The sequence below is a fragment of the Cyrtonyx montezumae genome, unplaced genomic scaffold, assembly GCF_038088225.1.
Source record: "Cyrtonyx montezumae isolate F1298 unplaced genomic scaffold, pur_monq_1.0 scaffold_16, whole genome shotgun sequence".
In the NCBI taxonomy this organism is placed as follows: domain Eukaryota; kingdom Metazoa; phylum Chordata; class Aves; order Galliformes; family Odontophoridae; genus Cyrtonyx; species Cyrtonyx montezumae.
The window spans coordinates 5,614,261-5,634,110 of NW_027071892.1; the positions used below are offsets into that span (position 1 = coordinate 5,614,261).

A 19,850-nucleotide genomic window follows, 5' to 3' on the forward strand; every position below is an offset into this window, starting at 1 on the left:
ATTTCCAGTTGTTCTCAGCCATCCTGGCTTTCTCCCAGTGGGAGTGGTGGCAATTTCTGGGTGCTGTGGCTAAAGGAAGGCATGGGGACAGGGTGGGAGTGTCCCACGTGGTCTCTGGTGTCCTGCCCCACACTGCAGGCAGCCTGGCTAATGAGCAGAGCACTGATTTGGGAGCAAGGGGATGGTGCTTTGCTCCCTGCGTGTGGAGGGAGGGAAGGAGGGGGAAAAGATGGAGGAGCCCTTCTTGGAAAGCTTGGACTTCACAGTGGCTACCATTGTGTTGGGAAGGGTTCGTTTCAGGGGATGCTCTGCTTTCATTTCCCTGTCCCCACCTTCTGGAGGCTCTCCCTAGAGGAACAGCAGTGATTTTCCTCAGCTCCTATGGGCTAGCCTGGCAAACTGAAGGCAAGCTTACAAAACAAGCAAAACCTGTGTGGTCAGCTGCTCTCCTTACACCTGCTTCCGTGTCCGGCTGGCCTTTGTGTGCAGGGAGGATGCTGAGCCCTCACTCCTGTTCCTGTGCCAGCTGCCTGAGCTGTGCAGCACGGTGATGCTGGGCCCCTGGAGCAGGCCTCTGCCTCTGTGCCATCTGCACTCCATGGTGGAGCAATGCTGCAGGTCAGAGCCTTGCTGCTGCCCAGCAGGTGATGCTGACTGCAGGGAAAAGCAGCAGAACAGCTTGGGAACTGTAAAGGAAGGATTGGAGATTGCAAGGAGAAGGTCTCAGCCTGTTGTGGCTGCCTTACTTTCCATCCTTCCCGAAGAGATGACATGTTTCAAGCTTCTTTCCTCCCATTTGTGGATCCCATCTCTGCTTGGATTCACCCAAGTCACCAAGCAGGGGTCTGCTCTATGAGAAACAGGTCCAAGGAATCACATGCGAGCTGCGTGGAAAACTCAGCTCAGGACTGAGGTGGGGATGGCGTGGGGCTGAGCTCGGGATGGGGGCTAAAAGCCAACCAACCCCCCAGGGCTGGGGCTGTGGGCTGTGCCCTGCTGCAGGTGGGGCAGTGCTGCTGCAGTCAGCTCAGGTTGCTGCTGTTGGAAGCAGGGCAGGGTGTGTTCCCAGAGCACACAGCATCATCCGACCGCTCCGCACCCGAACAAAAGGAGCTCTGTGTGGCCCAGGGCGGCCCTGAGCCATCGGGGGAGGGTGGAAATGGCCCAATCTTTTTTTTTTCTTTCTTAAAAATAAATACATAAATAAATTCTCGAGCTAAAAGCTCTTCGGATTTGGGAAGATGGAAAATACAGCTGCGGAGCCAACACCCAAACCTGGAAGCTGTAACGGAGTTCCTGCCTGCGGGAAGCGCTGGCCGCAGGGAGTGGGGCACTGCGGGGGGGACGGCTGTGGGGCTGTGGGTGCTGGAGGCATTCAGCAGTGGGATCAGCCTGGGTGGGTTCTGGCACTGTGTGGCCTGCTACCACCGTGCAAGGGCTCTGAGTTAAGTTTGGAAGAGCCGGGCTGGCTGCTGCCCCGCTGCCCTGGCTCTGCAGCGTGCTGGTTAAGGTATCTGCCCCATCTGGCTACATAAGCCACCTCCTGCTTCACGTGTAGCTCCTTTCATTGTAGGATCTGCATTGCAGATGGCTTCTGCTCCACGAAATGAAAGCTTGCCTTGCACAGGGATCATTCCAGAAGCCGAAGCGTGCGTTCCTTTACACGCTCCCAATCCAGCAGTTATTTTCCAAGGCTGCGTTTGTGCAGCAATAAATGTGGCAGTATTTGCAATGGGATGCTGCTAACGTCAGAGCCTGCTGCTGTCAGCAGGGCCGCCCGAGCCCCGTTTGCTCTGCAAGGTGTTTGCTTTTTAATAGGTGAGACTTGAAGCGCAGCAGATGGGAGGAGAGCATCTCCTGGCACTGCTGGGAACGCTTCACACCTCTGCGATCTGCTGAGCTCTTCATCCCTGCAGCACTGCTGCCTCTCCCCACTGATGCCATCAGGGAGACAACTCGTGAGGGCTGGAGGGAGAGCAGATGCCTCTTGGTGCTCGCTCGTTGCTCCCAGCACCAGGGCTGCAGTGAATGGGAAATCAAGATTGATTCATGAGCAAGAATGAGATGGGGGGATTGCTCTGATTGCATCTCTGCATCTTGCTCTGCTCTGGCATATGCTGCTTGTTGGGATGAGGAGTTTCTAACAGTAGCTGTTAATTCTGTCACCGAAAGGATGAGGTCTTAAATGCTGTATTGAAATGTCTATTTAAGGGAGGGGGGGAGGAGTCCTGCTGCTGTTCTTTGTAGTGCTGCTTGTGCCAGAGCAGACTTTGCGGAGGGGTGCTCCGAGCAGTTGCTGTGCTTGTTAAGCCTGGAGCCCACGTGCTTGTAGCCTGTGACCCCTTCTGCTGGGGGCAAGGAGCTGAGCCCTTCTTGGAAGAGTCAGGCTTGGTTTTCTCTTGAAATAGCACTGCTCCAACAATTGGCTTGGAAACCACTGAGCCTGTCCCTGAGAGCCACCCTCCAGCTCCCAGCAGCCCCAAGTGCTGCCCTACACGTGCAGCTGCTGCACCAGCTTCAGAGGAGATGGATGCTTCCTCAGCTGCCTGCTGCTGAAGCCTTCATCCCCCCTTCTAGAAACAAGGGGAAAGCCACACCTGCTTGGCCCATGCTGGCAAGCAGAGTGCTGTTGTGCTGGCTTGCTGCTGAGGCTGTGTGTACCTCGAAGGGTTCAAGCTCCAAGTGCACACCTCCCTGCAATGATGTGAGCAGCAGCATGCTGTGCAAGGGCCGAGGCGTGGGGGGGAGCTCTTCTGGCTTGTGTTTTCCTTCCCTGACACAAGCAGCCGGGGCCCTTCGTGTCTGTACCTTGGCAGCTCAGGGAAGGGTTGCATCAGAGATGGAGCTGGCCTGCCCCGTGCCTTCCCAAAAGCAGCCTGGCAGGCGATGCAGTGCAGTGACCTACTTTTGGGAGAAGAGCTGGAGTGTTGCAGGAGCTGTGTCCTCCTCGCAGCTCTGCAATGGGGACGGCAGGGAGTTACTCAGCTCTGGAGCAGCCCCTGGGCTGCACAGGACGTGAGATTTGCCCAGGAATCTCCTGCCGTTTTCAGGATTCTTTCTTGATGAATATTTTCGCTGCGTGTGCCAGAGGAATCCTGCTGCATCCGGCTGCTGCCACTGAGTGTGAGCGGGTGCGGGTCCGGAGCACACGAAACCCGAGGAAAACCCACTTTGCAGCAGCTCAGAGCTGCCCCTCCTTTACCATTGGATCTGTTCTGATGTTGTGGGATTTAAAGTGCTTCAGATGCTGCACCAAGGATGTGGGCTTTGGATGCCAGGGGCTGCTGTGGGCAAGGTATCTGTTGGCAGCACAGCCATCAAAAAGCCTCGGAGGTGTGGGGTGGGGTGGGTGCTCCCCTCAGGCACAGCCCAGTGTCTCTTCTCATCTCAGCCCAATGTCTCTTTTCATCTGCTGCTGCATTTTCTTTGCCTCAATTCATCACAAATGCAGGTTGGATTCTGGTCAGGACGCCAGATCCTTCTGTCCTCTGAGCTCAAACCTGCCTGTTTTATAGACCACTATATTTAGTTTTTTACTGCTGATTTTGTAACTTACCTAGATTCAGAGGCACTGTGCTCCTGCTTAGCTCTGAGCGTGGTGTTCCAGGCATTTGTGAGGACACAGGGATGGGAAATGAGCTGGGGAGAGCTGGGTTGGTTGGAGCTGGGTTACCTTGATTTCTCCAGGTGGGAGCTGTGAGCTGGAGCTAGGTGGGAGCTCGGTGGTGGGACAGTGCTGTGCAGCTCCTGCCCTGGCACGGGCCTGGCAGTGAGGAGGCAGAAGGCAGCTTGGTTCCTGTGGGCTCCTGCAATGGTGTTTTCTTTACTTACATTCTGCACTTGGGACCATTTCATCTAGGAGGATCCTCTGGTTGTGTGCTGCCTGAATCAGGCAAGATGTGTAGCATCCAGCAGGGCTTCCACTTACACGTACACAATTGAGTGCTTCCATTGAGGGGGCACACAGCCTTCCCCACTGGCACTGCCCCCTGGGTGCAAGATATCCCCCAGGCACTGTCACGAGCGGCTGCCTTGTTTCTGAGCAGCATGCCCACCAAGGCAGCTCAGCCTGCAGCAGTTCCCCCCTCTGAAGCTGGCTGTGTGCCTTCCTGCTCCTGTGCTGTGCCCCTGCAGCTCGCTGGCTTTATTACCACGCTGAATAATTCAGGTCTGTTAGCTGCACGTAATCCATACTGTTGGAATCGCTTTGAGTTTGTGGCTCCCGTGGCTTGCAGCAGTATGTGCAGTGTGTGTTGGCAGATGACTTAAATACTTGGGGAAGGCTGTGTTTTTCTAGGTCACTCCTATACGGAGTCGATCAAACGGGCTCTGTTTCTGACCCGCGTGTCCCTGCAGCTCGTTGCTCAAGGTGCCTTTTCACCCAAATGCTGTCTTTTGAAAGCAGTTTTTAGGATCTATTTCGGGAGCCCTCCGTGCCCCGTGCCTTTTCCTGCAGCTCTACGCTGTGCTGTGTTTCTTCAGAAGCCCTTCACCCCTTCCAGCCCTTCCAAGGAGACGATGGGGAGAGCGTTTCTGGATGCTGTGAGAGCTCAGCACTAACACAGCCCCGTGTGGAGCCCGGGACAGCACTCAGGAGAGCAGGAAATGGGATGTGTAGGGGAAAAGGGAGCGCCGTGGTTGGACCTGCAGCACTACGAGGCCAGGAGCTCCCCTTCTCCAGGCTGAGCTCAGGGCTGTCAGCCTGGGAGGTGATCTTCAGTGGGGTTGGGCAATGGGAGATTTCTAAGGTTGGAAAAGGTGTCAGAGGGATGCTGCAGGGGTCTCATTGTTGATCAAATTGCCTTCCCCCCCCCCAATTTCACCTTTGCTTCACCAGATGATATAATAACCGTGCCCGGTCTGGTTGGTTTCAGCAGTACCTTCTGTTTGCTCTGCATCAGCAGTGCTGTCCTGGTGGATCTGTCTTGCCACAGTAATTTAAGTAAAGCTTTATCTTGGTGCCTGGTGCCCTGCTCGTGTATTCCAGTCAAATAAATCAGCGCAGTGCGCTTGGGAGGAAGGCACACTGCCCCTTTGCAGGGAGGCTGTAGGGCTGAAAGCTCCCTGCAGGGTTTGATGATGGAGCCTGGTTTGCAGCTTTGGGATGTGGGGATGTGAGGGGATGGGCCCAAGGAGCGACCTGCAGCCCTGAAGTATAGGGGAAGCCCTCGGGATGAAGGCTTCTGGGGTTTGTGCTCCTGCCCATCCCCCACTGCATGCTGCTGGAGCGGGGCTGCCATCCTGCGGTCCTCACCTGGTGGAGCAGCAAGGGGCTCCTGGCTTTGGGGCTCCTTTGGACAGGAGTTTGGAGGCTTAACGCAGCCTATTGTGCCGGGAGACTTGCAGGCAAGCTCTCCATGGCAACTCTCCCTATACACAAAGCACCATATGGCTTTTCAGGAGGGGGAGGGAACGGGTCGAGCAGAAAATCCAACCTTTGTTGCTGGTTGTTTTGTTCCTTTTGGCTCTCCCAGTGGAGCAGGGGGAGATGGAAGCGTCGCGCACTGTCCCCTGGGCATGCCACCAGCGAGGGACATCTCCAAGGGTCCCCTCGCTCTCAGTGATGGAGCTCGCCGTGCAGATGAGCCCTGCTGGTGCACGGAGCAGCCAGATGGAGCAGCCAGCCTCGGGCTCACCCTGTGCCAAAGGGCTCGCTGGTGCTGGTTTGGGCAGGAGCAGTGCTGGAGGCAGCTGATGGCAGCGAGCTGCGTGCCCACGCTTTCTACCTCTGCTTCCAATGGGAGCTGGCAGCTTTTGCCTGACTGCAAATCCTCCCTTTACAAGCCCCTCAGGAAGGAATGAGCTGAATAAATATCTTTATCTGTGTCTGTAGGAAATCAGGAGGTTTTCGTGCCTCTAGTGAGGGGGGAGGAAGAAAGGCAATGGAGGGATGATTGGAAAGGAGCAGCTTGTGTGTGGCTCGGCTCCTGGGGGTGCTGCTGGGACTGCTGGCCCTGGTCACCAGGAGAGGTGGCTGTTTGTCCCCGCCATGAGACAGGTTATGGGCTCTCCTGAGAGCGGGCAGAGGACCTCTTGGCCAGCTCCAGGTGTTCCCCTGGTTACACAGCCACCAGTCCCCATCCCCTGTGGGAGCTGCCACTGAGGTGACTCTCAGGTAGGTAGGGAGCAGATGATTAATGGGAAAACCCTCAACTGTAGGCTGCACGTTGCTCTGCCCAGGCAAAGGTAGCTCGGTGTATCAGAGGAGGGAGCCCCGAGCAGCGTGCTCAGGAGCCCCAGGAGCAGGGATCAGCCCTCGCCCAGCAAGGGGATTGAAGTCAGGAAACTGCAAACAAGAGCATCTTTCATCTGCTGGAGCCACAGCCCTGCAGTGCACTCGCTGTAGAGCAGTCACCGTGTGCTGGTTGCTGGAAAAGCAATCTGCCCTGTTCCTGGCTTTGGTTTGCAGCCACATCCCTGGGCCTGGGGCTCGTGTCAGTCCCTGCTCTGCCTTCTCGCAGCCCCAGCTGTGCTTGCAGGTGACGGCACCAGGGAGGGTGCTTGGGGGCAGCAGGTGAGTGGGAGGGCTGTGCTGCCCCGTGCCTGCAGCAGTTGGCTCAGCTCTGCCTGCATTCCTTCCCATCCTCTGCCTCCAGTGGCTGCAGGAATCCCATCCCTCCTAAACCCATGGGATCGCAGAGCTTCCCCAGGAGCTCAGTGTAACGCTGCCCTGCCTGCTTTATGGGCACCGTGTGAGCGCTCGCAGCTCCGAGCTGTGTGGGATCCAGCCTGCTATTTATTTTGGGACTGCAGCAGCAGCTGATCTTGATTTGGCGTTTCCAGTCTGCGATGTAGGTCGTGTGCTGGATTGGGCATTAGCCATTGCTTGAGGGAGCACGGGGAATTCGTGCTCGTTTGCTCCCTCAGAGGGCTCGGAGCTATGCTGACCCACTCGGCTGCAGATGTGTTTGGGGGTGGGAGGAGGGGGTTTTCAAAGAAACCTCCTTGAAATCCTCCTCCTGTTTTGCTGTCCTCCTGCGAGGGCGGCTCCTGCTGCTCCTGGTCACGGGAGGAGCAGGCATGACAAGAGCTTGGGTGCAGCCTGCCTTCCCTCCCCGCTGTTCCCATGGTAGTTGGCTGTCACACACAGAATGAACGTGTTCCCTGCCCACAGCAGGATCAGAGCCTTCTGGGAGAAGAATAAGAGGATGCAGGAAGCAGAGATAGGGAAGAAAGCAGGAGAAGCAGCGCAGAGCATGGCGGGGTAGGGCCAGATCTGTGCCTTGGCCCCATAGCAGCAGCAAGGGGCCACGTGGGAGCAGCACCCCAGTTGCTTTCCAACCTTCTGGAGGTGGGATGCCCGGAAGCAGAGGTCCTTCCCAAAAGCTGAGGGCACCAGGGTGTGTAAAAGGAAGTTCTCATTCTTCTGCCGTCGTACCTTCTGGATAACGCCTTCGTTTGGGGGAATGGGTTTCCTTTGGGTGAATCTCTCGCTTTTTTCTTTCCTTCTGCAGATCCTGACAGCCAGTTGTATGATATGGGATATACCCCCGAGGACGAAACCCCTGCCTGTCCCGATGAATTTGATGACTTCGTCACGTTTGAGGCAAGTGTGAGCATCATGGATGTGTGTGTGTGTGGGGGGGGGGTTGGGCTGCAGGGCAGAGATCACTGTGGTGGGCTCAGAGATGGATAAAAATGAGTTCTTTCATCTATGGGCCAGAGAGCCTGCAGCAATTTGGTGCATTTGAAGGTGGTATTCGGGCAAAACTCTCTCAGTGTAATGCTGTCTCAGCTTGTGGGGTGCCAGAGCACGGTGCTATGGGGATGCTTTGTGGGGTGGGATGCTAGCAGTGCGGGATGGGCACCTGCTGCTGCTGGGTTTGGCTCTGTGCTGGCGTTTCTGTTGGACAGTGTGAGCCCAGGCTGGAGCTGAAGCAGTTACTGCCTGCTGCAGGGCACAGATGTTGGCCTGCAGAAGGCAGAGCCAAAGACAAAATGTTGGTAGAGCCAAAGACAAAACGGTTGTTTCCTCTTCATTCCTGGGGTCGACCAAACGGTGCTCAGGTGATGCTTCCTTCTTTTTGCTGAAGGTGTCATCTCCACCCCTCCTCTCCCTGGCAAGTTGCAATAGTGTCCCCAGCTAGAAAGGAGCTGCTGGTGGGTGACCCCGTTTGGGTGGGGTTTGCAGCCCAGAGCAGGAGGTGCTACAGGTGCTGCCATCCCACGTGGGCACTGAATAGCTGCCTTCTGTTTTTCCTTCTTCAAGCTTTTATCTTCAAGATTTTGACTTTTGGTGCTCTTGGTTGCATGGTTTTAATTTTCTTGGCTCTCTGTGCTCTTGTGAAAAGGCTAAAGCTCTTCTTTTGAGTTTCCTGGTGGCACACAGGGTGTTGGGCAGCTGCTGAGAAGCACAGGCCCATGCTTTGGACAGCCTCAAGCTGCCACTGGGTCACCTTGTTCCCAACAGCCCATGGGACCCCCAGCACGCACCCAGCTTGGCACAGGGTACTGCTGAGCCCCACTGTGCTGATGTGTTACCCTTAGGTGACCAGGAGGAAAAGCAGTGAGTCCGGGAACCTCCCTCACAAAAAGGTGGAAACGAATTCTTCTGCCATATTCAGGTTTATCTTCAGAAGATAGAGCTGTGTCTGTGCCTCTGTGTAATGTGCTGGGGAAGAGTTCCCCTCGTTGTCTTGGAGACGTGGTTTGAAACACTGCAAGAATTTCATAGGGAATTCAGCGAGAGGGAACATGATGGAGAAATAGCACTCAGCATCGTAAAAATAGATGGGCATCTTGGGTGTGTGTTCATCCTGCTGAGCATTGAGCTCCCACCGTGTGCTGTGCTGTGCCCTGGGGTGCTGAGCTGAGCTGGGCACCCATCTACGCAGCCATGGAGCTGAGAGCTGCTGCTATATGGCAGTATTGCATCGGGGGGTGTTGGATCTACTGCCCTTCACTGTGCAGGCTGACAAGGAGCACCCAGCTCTGCAGTTGCTGAGGCCTTGACAAAGAGCTTTTCTCCTAAATGTTTGTTCAAACAAGTGTAAACAAGTGCTTGAAGCAACTGAAATGAAAATGCCTTCTCTTTGTTAAACGAGGTTGCTCTTCTTGGTGAGTCATCTGTCCCCTCTACTGGTGGCTGTGTCAGAGAGCTGAGCAGTGAGGAAAGCCCTCAGCATCCATCCAGCCCTGGTGTGTTACAGCTCGGCGGAGTCACTGAGTCATTCAGGTTGGAGAAGAGCTCTCAGATCCCCAGGTCCAACCTCAGCCCACCCCACAGTGCCACATCCCCACGGTTCTGGAACATCTCCATGGATGGTGACCCCACCACTCCCTGGGCAGCAGTGCCACAGCATCACCGCTCTGTCTGAGAAGGAATGTTTCCTAACATCCAGCCTGAACCTCCTCGGTGCAATTTAAAGTCATTACCTCTCCTCCTAGAGAATGGATGCTTGCATTCCTTGTAAAGGCATAAAAGCCTCTTGATGGGGGCACGGTCTGAGCGTTGTGACCCCAACTCAGCTATCTATGAGAACATCTCAGCTTTTTGTTCTGCAGCCCTGGCTGATGCATTGCTCCCTGCCCGTGGTGGAGGTGCGATGGCTGCAGGACAGCTCTGCCTTTCTGCTGGGAATTGCCACCTGATGATTGCTACAATGATTTGGCTGCCCTGCCTGCATTGTTCGTCCCAAAGCAGCCTGCAGGGAGCTTGGAGTCTGTCCATCCAGGCACCTGAGTGCTCGCCTGCGTTGCTCCCTCAGGCTGTGTTGCTGTTGAATAAGCAGAGGTGGGAGCTGTGCGAGCTGAGCAGCATGGAGCCATGCAGGCAACTCACTTTGTAGGTGCAGGGACTCTTTTGTAATGCCCTGCAGAGGGAAAGGTGTGCCTGGGGCTAGCTGCCTGCTATGCCTTGCCCAAGGACAGGGGCTCTCTGCCTTTCTCCTGGGGTAACTGAGCCCTCCAGAGCAAAGCAGAGCAAATCAGGCAGGCTGGCTCTCCTCCAGTCCTACAATAATAGAAGGACTCTCCCAAAATGAAGGCAAACCACAAAAATGGGGTGTGCGGCCACAGTTCCTCTGGGATTGGGCATGGAGATGTGTAAATGTCGGTGGGCTGGAGGAGGGGCAGCGGCGGTGCATAGCTGTGCTCCAGAAAGGTTGGTCAGGAGCATGGCAAAGAGCACCAACGCCAGTTTTAGCCACGGGAATGTAGGGAGGAGCTTTTTGAGATGTGCAGAGTGGGGCAGCTGAGATTGCAGGTGAGGGGTGTAGAGGGGGAGCGGAGCCGTGCTACGGTGTGATGGGAGGTGCACAGTGCATGCAGGGCTGTTGCCCTCTGCTGGGCGGCCGCTGGGGCAGTCTCAGTAGCAGTGAGGAAGGATGCATCCGATGCATCTCGTGTGGCACAGTGGGAGCGGATCCAGGCAGGAGAGCGGCCCTTGGTGAGGTCCCACGGGGTGGTTTTGGGGTGAGGTACCCCAGCTGTCCCCAGCCTGCCTGCCCAGGGGCGCGGCGCAGCCTGCTGTTGCTGAAAACATTGCATCTGTTGAAGGTGGAGTTTCTTTTCCCGTGGTGTTAACTGAGTTTAATGCTTCCCGAAGGGCAGTAGGCAGTTTGAAAGGCACAGTGAGGCAGTTTAAAATGCACATTGCTGAGTTTCTCCAGCAGCCCAGAATGAGTGCGGGAGGGACCCGAGCCATGTGCAACCCAAACCATCGGGCATCCTGGCACACGTGGGGTGGCTGCACTGCCTGCTGCAGCCCCACCGTCCCCTCCTGGACCTGGGGGGGCACGTGGAGCCCTGAAAAGAGCCAGGAAATGTCTGTGCCCTGCTCAGAGAAAGGTAAGTGTGACACAAACAGCTCCAAGGCAGGATGCTGGAATTGAGGTGTGCAGTGAGAAATGGCCACGGTGAGATCTTAGTGGGAATGTTTGCTTTGTGCATGATGAGGTGGAAGGAGTTTGGGAAGCGAGGACCTTGTGGCTTTATCTCCCTCTGCGAGTGCAGCTGTAGGACTGAGTGGGGCTGCAGCACAGAGAATGAGCAGTGTGGTGTCACAAAGCCCTGGTGTGAGCTCAGAAAGTGAAGGTGGTGCTGGTTCCTCCTTGCAGCGCCGCGAGTGTATCTGAGCCAGGGCTCTGCTGGAAGCTCCTTGGGGTCGTGCAGCACAAACAGGAGCTGAGGGAGCAGCAGGAGGAGGGTGTGGGTTAAACCATCCCTATGCTGCTATGCTCCTTATCCAAGAAATGCTTGCTGCTTGTGCAAAGAGCACAGAAGGTCAGTGGTTAAAGAGCAGGGAGCTTCCCCTTGGTGTGCCAGGAAGGATGTGTCCCAGAGAGAGCAGCAGTAACACTGAGAAATGGGGAACTGTGGGTTGTGAAGGGAATGGGAGGGTGCACGTGCACTCAGCAGGGATGGCTGAGGGAGGGCAAAGGTTCTGCTCCGTAACACTTCAGTAGAGAGGATAGGAGGAAATCTTCTGTGTCCTGTGCCCCGTGCTGGGGGGGGCTGGGTCAGGCACTGGGAGCCGCCCTCCCGATGTGAGCAGAGTTTGGGTCTGTTCCTCAGAGCTGGGGGCAGAAGTGGGACCTCTGCTCGGTGCGTTGGGGACGTGCTGCCTGAGCCCACGGGCTCTCACACCGCGTGTCCCTGGGACAGCCTGTGCTGGAGGGTGATGTCAGCAGCTGTCCTGGAGTCAGCGCCTCTGGTCCCTGCCTGGTGAGCAAGACAAGCTTTGTTCGCTTCCCTGTTCGTCACTGTAGGGAAAGAGATCGTCCTTTAACATTTAACTATTCACTGGGAACACCCAGAGAGAGATAAGTCCTGGGAACCTCTGTAGCAAAGGCCGATCCTCCTGGGAGCAACCTTTCCAATCAGCGATAGGTTTACACGGAAGGCAGCATGCGCACCTGGAGCGGGGCTGGCCGGAGCACGGCTTGCTTTTATTTTGGCATCACGCAGCGGGGAGTGAGCTCAGCTCACCCACTGCTATCGGGGCTGGAGGTCAGCAACAAAAGACGCTCTGTTCCCAACCTGCTTCCCTCCTCCCTGCCGCGAGGAGCCGGCTCTGGCCAGGCGGGATGTGCCCGCAGGTGAGTGCTGGGCTGTGGCATGAAGGAGGGGAGCTGGGCTGGGCAGGACGGCAGGTACAGACACTAAGGGCATGGGGGGTCTGCCACGTGGCGTGGTTTTGCTGATGGGTGTTCTCTTTTTGGGGTGGGACAGCACTGCTTTGCTCTGGCAGTGGGGCTAGGTGTGGGTTTTGCTTCGCACTGAGCCAGCTGAGGACTGTCTGGCTTCTCTGCAAAGTGGGTATTGCCCGAATGAACTGGGAGAGGCAGATCCCATGGGCGAGCACTGCTAGGGGGGCTGTGTGGTGGGGAGGGGATCCTGCCAGCTGCCACGGGGCATTTCGGGGTGGGACCGCAAGCACAGCTTGCTTCTCTGACCCCCTTTGCATGGGTGGAAGCCAACTTATACATGCTTTGTGTGAGCGGGGAGGTGCCTGTCCCCAGCGCCAGGCCAGGAGAGCTGTCACCCCTGCAGGGCAGAGCACCACAGCGAGCAGCTCGGGGTCGGTTTGGCATTCTCCTTCCCCACTGTGTTCAGCTCTGCAGCTCTGCATGGAGCAGCGATCCCAGCTCAGCTCCTGCAGCCCCCAACGTGGGATGGATGGGGCAGTGCATGGTGTCCTTGGAGGCTGCACTTTGCTGCTGGTCCCTTCCCCCGCCCATCCAGAGCCGCCGTTAATCACAGATAAACTGGTTGGGAAAGCAGTGTTGTTTTTCCTTTTCCTCTCCCCCCACAGTTTCCCTGTCGCCGTGGCCAAGGCCAGCAGCTCTGGGACCGGCCCCACCAGCAGCACTGCTGGGACACAGCTGTCCCACTCCCAGGCTCTGCTGCTGCTTTGGGTGAAGGCTTCTGCCCAACACCAATCACACCAGCAAAGCTGGAGCCCACTGTGCTTTTCCCTGATAACTTGGAAGCACAGCAGCACACCCGAGCATGTGCTGCTCCTGGATTAAAGCTCTGCGTGTGCTTTCATCACATACCCCACAGAGCAAGCAAAGGCATTTAGGATTCTAGGAAGAGCTCTCGTGTAAGGGCATCACGTCATCCTGCCTGGCCCTCCCGTGTGGCACACAGCCCAGGTGTGTCAGGGCTGGTGATGTGCTGTATGGTGCGTGGCTCAGCCCTGCTCACACCATGTATGTGGCTCCCAGCACCCTTACAATCACCCTTTTGGAGTCAGCAGGGTTTTTACATCACTTGTGTACCCAAAAGTGCCATTAAATGCATGGAATAGGTGCAGATATCTGCAGCACTGCCGTTAGTATTTCTGGCTGGGAAAAAAGAAAGCTCTTACTTTCTGCCTGCTCGGAGCAAAGCGAGCTTGGCTGGAGGAGAGAGGTGGCACTTACAGGGTCAGCACTCAGATCAGCTGTTCTTGAGGCCATAAAAGAGCTTTCTGAGATCTGCAGCTGCACCTTTGCCCAGGGCACAGGGGTTTGGTTTTGCTTTGCTTTGCTTTATTGTGCATTCTGCCAGACCTTGCCTCGGCCTCCCTGCTCGCCTATCTCCTGCTGGCATCTCTGCTTGAGGTTTAGTTCTTTAATTCGTGATGCATTATAAAGCAAAGTTCTCCACGCTCGTGCTCAGGAGAACTTTGTTTTAGGTTTTACCTGCCCTGTAACTCATTGACTACACGGGTTTGGTTTTAATAAGGCTAAGCAGAAAAAGGATTAAAAGTGAGGAACTGAGGTGCAGCGTGGTGCTGCTGAGCAAGGGACTGTGGCTGTGCTGGAGCAGCAGCAGGGGCTGGAGATAGCTTTCCTTCCCCTGAGTGGTGTCACAACGTACCCCCGTGTCCCCTGTGCCAAAGCCTGGCCTCTTCTGCAGGCTGCTGTTGGTTTTGTGCATCCCTGCTGGGGTTGCTGCTGTGCTGGAGCTGGAAGGGATGGCCCTGTGTTCTGCTCGTGGTGACTTTGGACTCAGATTCTGCACAGGTTGACGTCATGTTTACCTTCAGGGCGGTGTCTGGGGGCTGCCTGCAGTGTGTCTGTGCTGGCACCTCCTGCCGACGCTGTGGGGCTGGGCAGGGCTTGTCCCCATGCAGGGCGTGCAGCTGCTGTGTGGGGTTTGTTCCCTTAGCACAGTATCTGTGTGCTCCTTCCAGCTGCTGGCTGGCTGTAGTGCAGGGCTTTGAGACACACCGTTTTCTTGCAAGTGCTCACAGACAGCTTCTGCACATGCTACGTGACAGAGGAAGAGGAGCTTGCTTCAGCATCTGGAGTGCTGCTGCACTACCCCACGTCCTTGCAGGAGGGGCAGCCAGCAGCTCCCATCTGCCCACACAGGCCTCGGGGGTCCCAGTGCCTTTCAGCCCGTGTGCCTCCCCGTGGCACACATCCTGCAGCTGTAGGACGCCGGGTGGCAGCGCACTACTGCAGCTCTGCACCAGCCTCCCCAGATCCCTTGTGCCCAAAACCCCAAAGACACAAAGAGTTGATTGGTCCTGAAACCAGCTGGGAAATGGGCTCCCTGAGGAGAGCTTCTCCTGCAGAGCGTGTTCCCTCTTGTGCTGCCAAACGTCTGGGTGCTCCGTGATGGGCTGCCCTGGGCACGCGTCGTCCCGCTCCACAATGAAACTGCACGGCTCTAGCATCTCACAAAGTGTCTTTATTTCCTCTCGCATCCTTCCACAGGCAAATGAGGTGACCGACAGCGCGTACATGGGCTCAGAGAGCACATACAGCGAGTGTGAAACCTTCACGGATGAGGACACCAGCACTCTGGTGCACCACGAGATGCACGACGAGGTGGAGACTGACAGCGCCATCGACTCCACCGTGCACTCAGAGTTCACGGATGCCATCGAGGAGCAGGAGCACGGGTCAGTGGGGAGGAGGGGAGCGGGTGAGGACCGGGGGAGATGCAGCTGAGGACCGAACCAAGTGGGCTGGCTCTGTCTTGCTGGAACTGGTTGGTGTGCTCTGAGCATTTGTAACTTCACGCAGGACCGAAATAGCTCTTCTTTAGGAATAATAATGAGGCTGCACCGTGTGTAGGCTGTTTTGGAGCTCGGCCTGGCAATCTCTTTGAGCTAATTGTAGCTTGCCTTGGGAGAACTTCTGTACCCTCATTAGCATCTCTAACTTCTAAAATAAGTTCTCCACACACCTGAAATACCCGCAGTTTTTCATCTATCACTTAAGCCAGCAAGGCAACGTGTAATTTTGAAGCCAGGAGGGGAACTCGCCGTGTTCTTGTTTCTCCCAAACACGCGCGTGCCCTTTGATGTGCAGCCTCCTCCTGTAACAACGTGCTTCCAACCCGCGCCCGGAGCGCAGCACTGGGAGCTGATGCCTCCTTCCCCTCAGTCTGCTGCTGGCAAACTGCACCCAGGCCCAGGAGAGCGGGTTTGGGGGTGAGACTGAGCTGCTGGGGTGGGGGTGAGGGGGTCACTCTGCTTAACAGCACTGAAATCCCCAGAACTGTCAGCGTGGCTTTTTGGGGACCAAAAGCATGACATCCAGGCGTGGTGCTCTGGCAGATTCTTAGAGCTTTTTGGAAGCAAAGGGGTTTTTTGTGGCTTCTTTCCCATCCCAAAAGCCCAGCTTGGGGACATGCAAGCTGCTGGGCACCAGGGCTGAAAGGGTGCAGGCTTGGTGGAGGTGTGTGGATCAGGGCGATGGGATTAGCAGGCTGCACGCTGCTCTGCTCGGCTCAGCAGCAGTTAAGTCGGGCTGTAAGCTGGTTCTGAGCTCCCTGACCCCGAGCACAGCACCCACCAAGGGGCCATGGCGGCCTGTGTGCCCCTTCCCTGCCTCCAATTCGCCTGCCTGTAAGTACAACCCGCTTCCCTTAGGGCTGTGTTTTTGGGATTAGGTTGTCAGTGAGGCTTTCCTGCTCCTCCCAGCATGGCCTTAGGAAGGCTGGGTGACCCCTGGGTGCTCTAGCAGTGTCTGAGGTGTGGGCGGGCTCTGGGTACCCACAAGTTCAAGGCAAAAACACTTTTGAATGTGTTGCAACTTCTGGGTTAGAGATTGAAAGACTTCAGGTTGCTGAGGGCTGGTACTGAAGCTGTGCTGGTGCATCTTGGAGGTGAGGGTGATTACCCCCCCGCACCGTGCTGTCACCCAAAGCAGCCCTGGCTGATGAGATCTGCCCCTGGAAGGTGCTTGGCAAACAGCAGCCCTGTGCTGGGGAGCTGGCCTTGGCTCTTGCTTCTGAGTTTAAAAGAAATGATAAAAATTCCACCCCTGCTTTCTATTCTTGGAGTGGTTTCTGATGCTTTCTGGGCCTGCTGGGTGCTGCCTCCTGCTCCCCGATGGGGCAGTGGCATAGGGTGAAAGATCAGCTTTTAGAGTAGTCCAGTCTTTCCTCCCCATTCTTTAGCAATGAATTTTAGGTAGGAGAGTGGTCCTAGCCCCCTCCCAGCACATACCTATGCTGGTAGGCATGTGGCCTGCTTTCTGGCTTGCTTCTTGCTAATTCCCCCTGCATTTTTTCCCCTGAGATTTTAAAATCTCTGTGCTCCTGGGCAGGAAAGTCCTCTGGGAGCACATGGTATATGGGCTCACCCCCTGACACCCTTCTCTCTGTCCTTACAGATCACATCCTCACGACCTGCCCCTGAGCTCAGACCTCAGCCACTCCATCGTTACAATCATAAGGGGAGAGGAGCACTTCGAGGATTATGGAGAAGGAAACAAAGCAGATTTGTTCTCGGACAGCTTGTGTAATGGGGAAAGCAGCTTTAGCAGCTCCTCGTTCCTCTCCCCCAGGTAATGCTCAGCACAGCACTGTAATGGGTTTTGTGTTTGGGTTTGCACACAACTTGGTCTGGCAAAGCCTGGAGTCAAGGGGATAACCAGCACAGAGCTGGTAGCTGCCTCCCTCCATCCCTGTCCTGCACAGCTCCCATCCTCCCAGCAGAAGCACCGATGTCCAGGAGCAGTTGTCAGAGCACTTAGGAGTCCAGGACAGCCCCACGTTCCCTCTGCTGTTGGCAGTGTTGCTCCTTGCAGAACTTTCTGGTAGAAAAAAAAAAAGCCAGCCTCACGGCGTTAGCCCTGATCCTGTTGGATGACAGCTTTTATTTTTTGTTGTTAGATTAATCTGCTACACCTACATTTTTGGCTTTGGTACAGTGTTTGGTGGGATTTGCACGAGCAGCTGCAGCCTGAGAGCTGTAGAGCAGGAAGGAGGCTGCAGTGTTTTCTTGCTCTCTTTGCATTAGGGTCTGAAACCAAGGAAGTGCTGGCCTTCCACCCCATGCAGGGTGTACTGAGCAGCTGGTAGGACAGCACAAACCAGTTGATATCTGTTTCTCAAGGGAAAAAGTAAAAGCTGGAGCACTGCAGCCCAGAGTGTCTCTGTGATGACAGGAAAGCTCTCTGCCTGCTGGTGTTGAAGAGGATGCTTTTTGGGATGATGGGTGCGTGGCTCTGCACAGCAGTGTAAACCTGTCACAACTTTGTATTTTCTCCTCTTTGCCTTCATTCCATCGGATTCCTAAAGGCCTTTTTGTAGGGCTGGGGCATTTTTGGTTGCAGGGGGCTGAAGGGGAAGGGCTGTTGTCAGCACTTTGCTGCAGGTCAGGGCTAACTTTCTGTTTTGCTGGTTCAGCAGCAGTTGAAGACCTGCAATAGAGGTTTTGCTATAAAGCATGCCTTGCCCATCAGTTTAGGAAACTCCAGCCCTTGGTGAGTGCACCCTGCAGGAGAAGGGGCACTTTGCTCAGTGGTGTGTGCGGCTATCCATGCTGGTGCCATGCATGGGAAGTGCTCTCAGATACAAGCCAGCCTTGCTGTTCCTTCTGAGTTCCTCCCTGAGTGTGGGCCTCCAACCTAGTCCAAAAGCCTCCTGGCAACAAAATACTCAAGTTGTTTTGCAATCAGCTCAGCTTTTTCTTTAATACCAGTCCTGAGCTCCAGGTTACCCACACACGAGGTGCTCAGCTCCTGCTCCGTGTGTTCCCGGCCTTCCCCACGCTGCTGCCTTTGGATCCCACCCCTGCAGCATTTCTGCTGTCCGAGGGGGAGCTCGGGGGGGTGCACAGCCCCATGGCTCTCACTGCTTTTTGCCAGGGCCTTGCTGCTGGGGGGCCCTGGGAAGGCAGAGAGCAGACAGAGCCCTGCAGAACCTCGGGGGTAAAGAATGTCATTCTGTTTGAAAGAGAATTTCCGCATGCCTTTGAGGTCTAGCCCTTACCTGGGATTATTGCATGCAGGAAGGTCCTTCACTGATGTGTCTTTAAGAATGTGCTGTTTTTTCTGAGCAAAGCCCTGCCTACCACGTTTACTCACATTGCAACCTTACAAAGAGCTGCAGGATGCCGCTGGCTCAGACTGAACCCTTTTTTGTTGCTGAGGTTTAAATGTGAGCTTCAGCATCACTTGTAAACAGCCACATCTCCACACACCACCTCCATGTTATAGAGCATCAGTTGGGAACAGTGCTGGCAAATTTTCCTGCCACAGCTCCAGATCAAAGCTGGGGTTGGTGGGGACCTCAAGACCATTGAGTCCAACCCCTCTGCTAAAGCAGGTTCCTACAATAGGACACACAGGCAGGCATCCAGATCAGTCTTGAATAGAAGATGTTCACAGGGAAGGCTAACCCTACAACCAAGAGCCTCCAGGGAGCACTGCAGGGCACCACATTTTCCTGCTTAGTCCTTATGTGCATGCTAATGGCTTGCCACCTTTTCCTTGGGCGCATCCATCCGGACAGCAAACCTCTGCACAGCACTCAGTGAGGAGTGGATAGCAATGGAAGTACAAGCCTCTCACACACCGACGGGCTGTCTGGGGTTGCTGGGTGAGGAGTGTTGCTCCCTGGGATGGAGGCAGCAGGGCTGGGGGGTGGCAGCATGCCACCAGTGTTAGGTGGGGACGCCCTGAGGCGCGCTGCGGTTGAGCTCTCACCCACTCACCTGGCAGGGAACCAGAGCAGCCAGGGGCCAGGTATATCTTCACGCAGTGAATACCTCTGGATTCTCCTCCAGCTTCTTGTCTAATGGCTTTCCCCACCTTGATTAATGCTCGTTAAGAAGTGGGTGAAGCAAGGACGCACTGAGCAGGGCTCACGTGCGGCTGAGCATGGGGTGCATCCCAGAGCAGGGCACATTGCTCCTCCTGGGAACCACGGAGCTGCTGCCAGCTTCTACCCCATGAGCAGCTGGAAGAACTGTCTGCTGCTGGATGGAGATTTTTTCCCTGAGACCAAGCCTGCCTTAGAGCCTAGGGGGATGCTTTTCCGTGTTTTTGCAGGAGTGGGAAGAGAGGAGCAAGGCAGCATGTCCAGTGTCCAGTTACCTGCTCTAAGAGAGCTCAAGAGCACTGTATGTGTGGCACAAGCTCCAAGGCCTGGCCCTGGGGTGGCTGGGTGCTGGCACTGCACTGCTGCCAGGAGGGGTCCCCAAGGAGTTGTGCAGGGAGACCCTCCTGTGGTTCCTCAGCATCTCCTGGGCCAGAGCTTGCCGGCATGGACCTGTGTCACGGGGCCCTTTCCAGATGTCTGTTGTTTTTAAGCTTGCTTGTGTTTGTTCACATCTTTACCTGTCTTTCTTATTGAACTGCTTTGTTTTTTCACTATTAACCTTTCTTTGATTCGAGTCTGTGGCTTCCAGAAGCGTGTTTTCCTGTGGAAAATGGCATGCATACGGTCCCAAAGTGACACCAACCCCATGCTGCTCAGAATCCCTTGGCCAAACTCCCTCTTGCCCAAGCTATGCCAGGTTGGGAAGCGGCTCCCTGCTTTGCCAGGGGTCGGTGGACATCTCAGCAGCTGGTTATCCATGGGAACAGCTGAAAACGAAAAGCTGATCAGGCCCATGAGCTCCAAAGGCAATTAGTTTGTGCACCTTCACATCCCTTTGCCAGATGACGAGGCAGAGC

General features: G+C 55.7%; 1 protein-coding gene across 2 annotated transcripts in view; it reads left to right on the plus strand.

Moving 5' to 3' along the window:
• RAB11FIP3 (RAB11 family interacting protein 3) overlaps positions 1–19,850 on the plus strand; it is a 39,900-nt gene that overhangs the window by 7,815 nt on the left and 12,235 nt on the right. For both annotated transcript variants that reach the window (XM_065732441.1, XM_065732442.1), the window contains exons 3-5: positions 7,455–7,546; positions 14,652–14,839; positions 16,560–16,733. In XM_065732441.1, the coding sequence (XP_065588513.1) occupies positions 7,455–7,546; positions 14,652–14,839; positions 16,560–16,733 (454 nt within the window). The remainder of the gene's footprint in view (positions 1–7,454; positions 7,547–14,651; positions 14,840–16,559; positions 16,734–19,850) is intronic.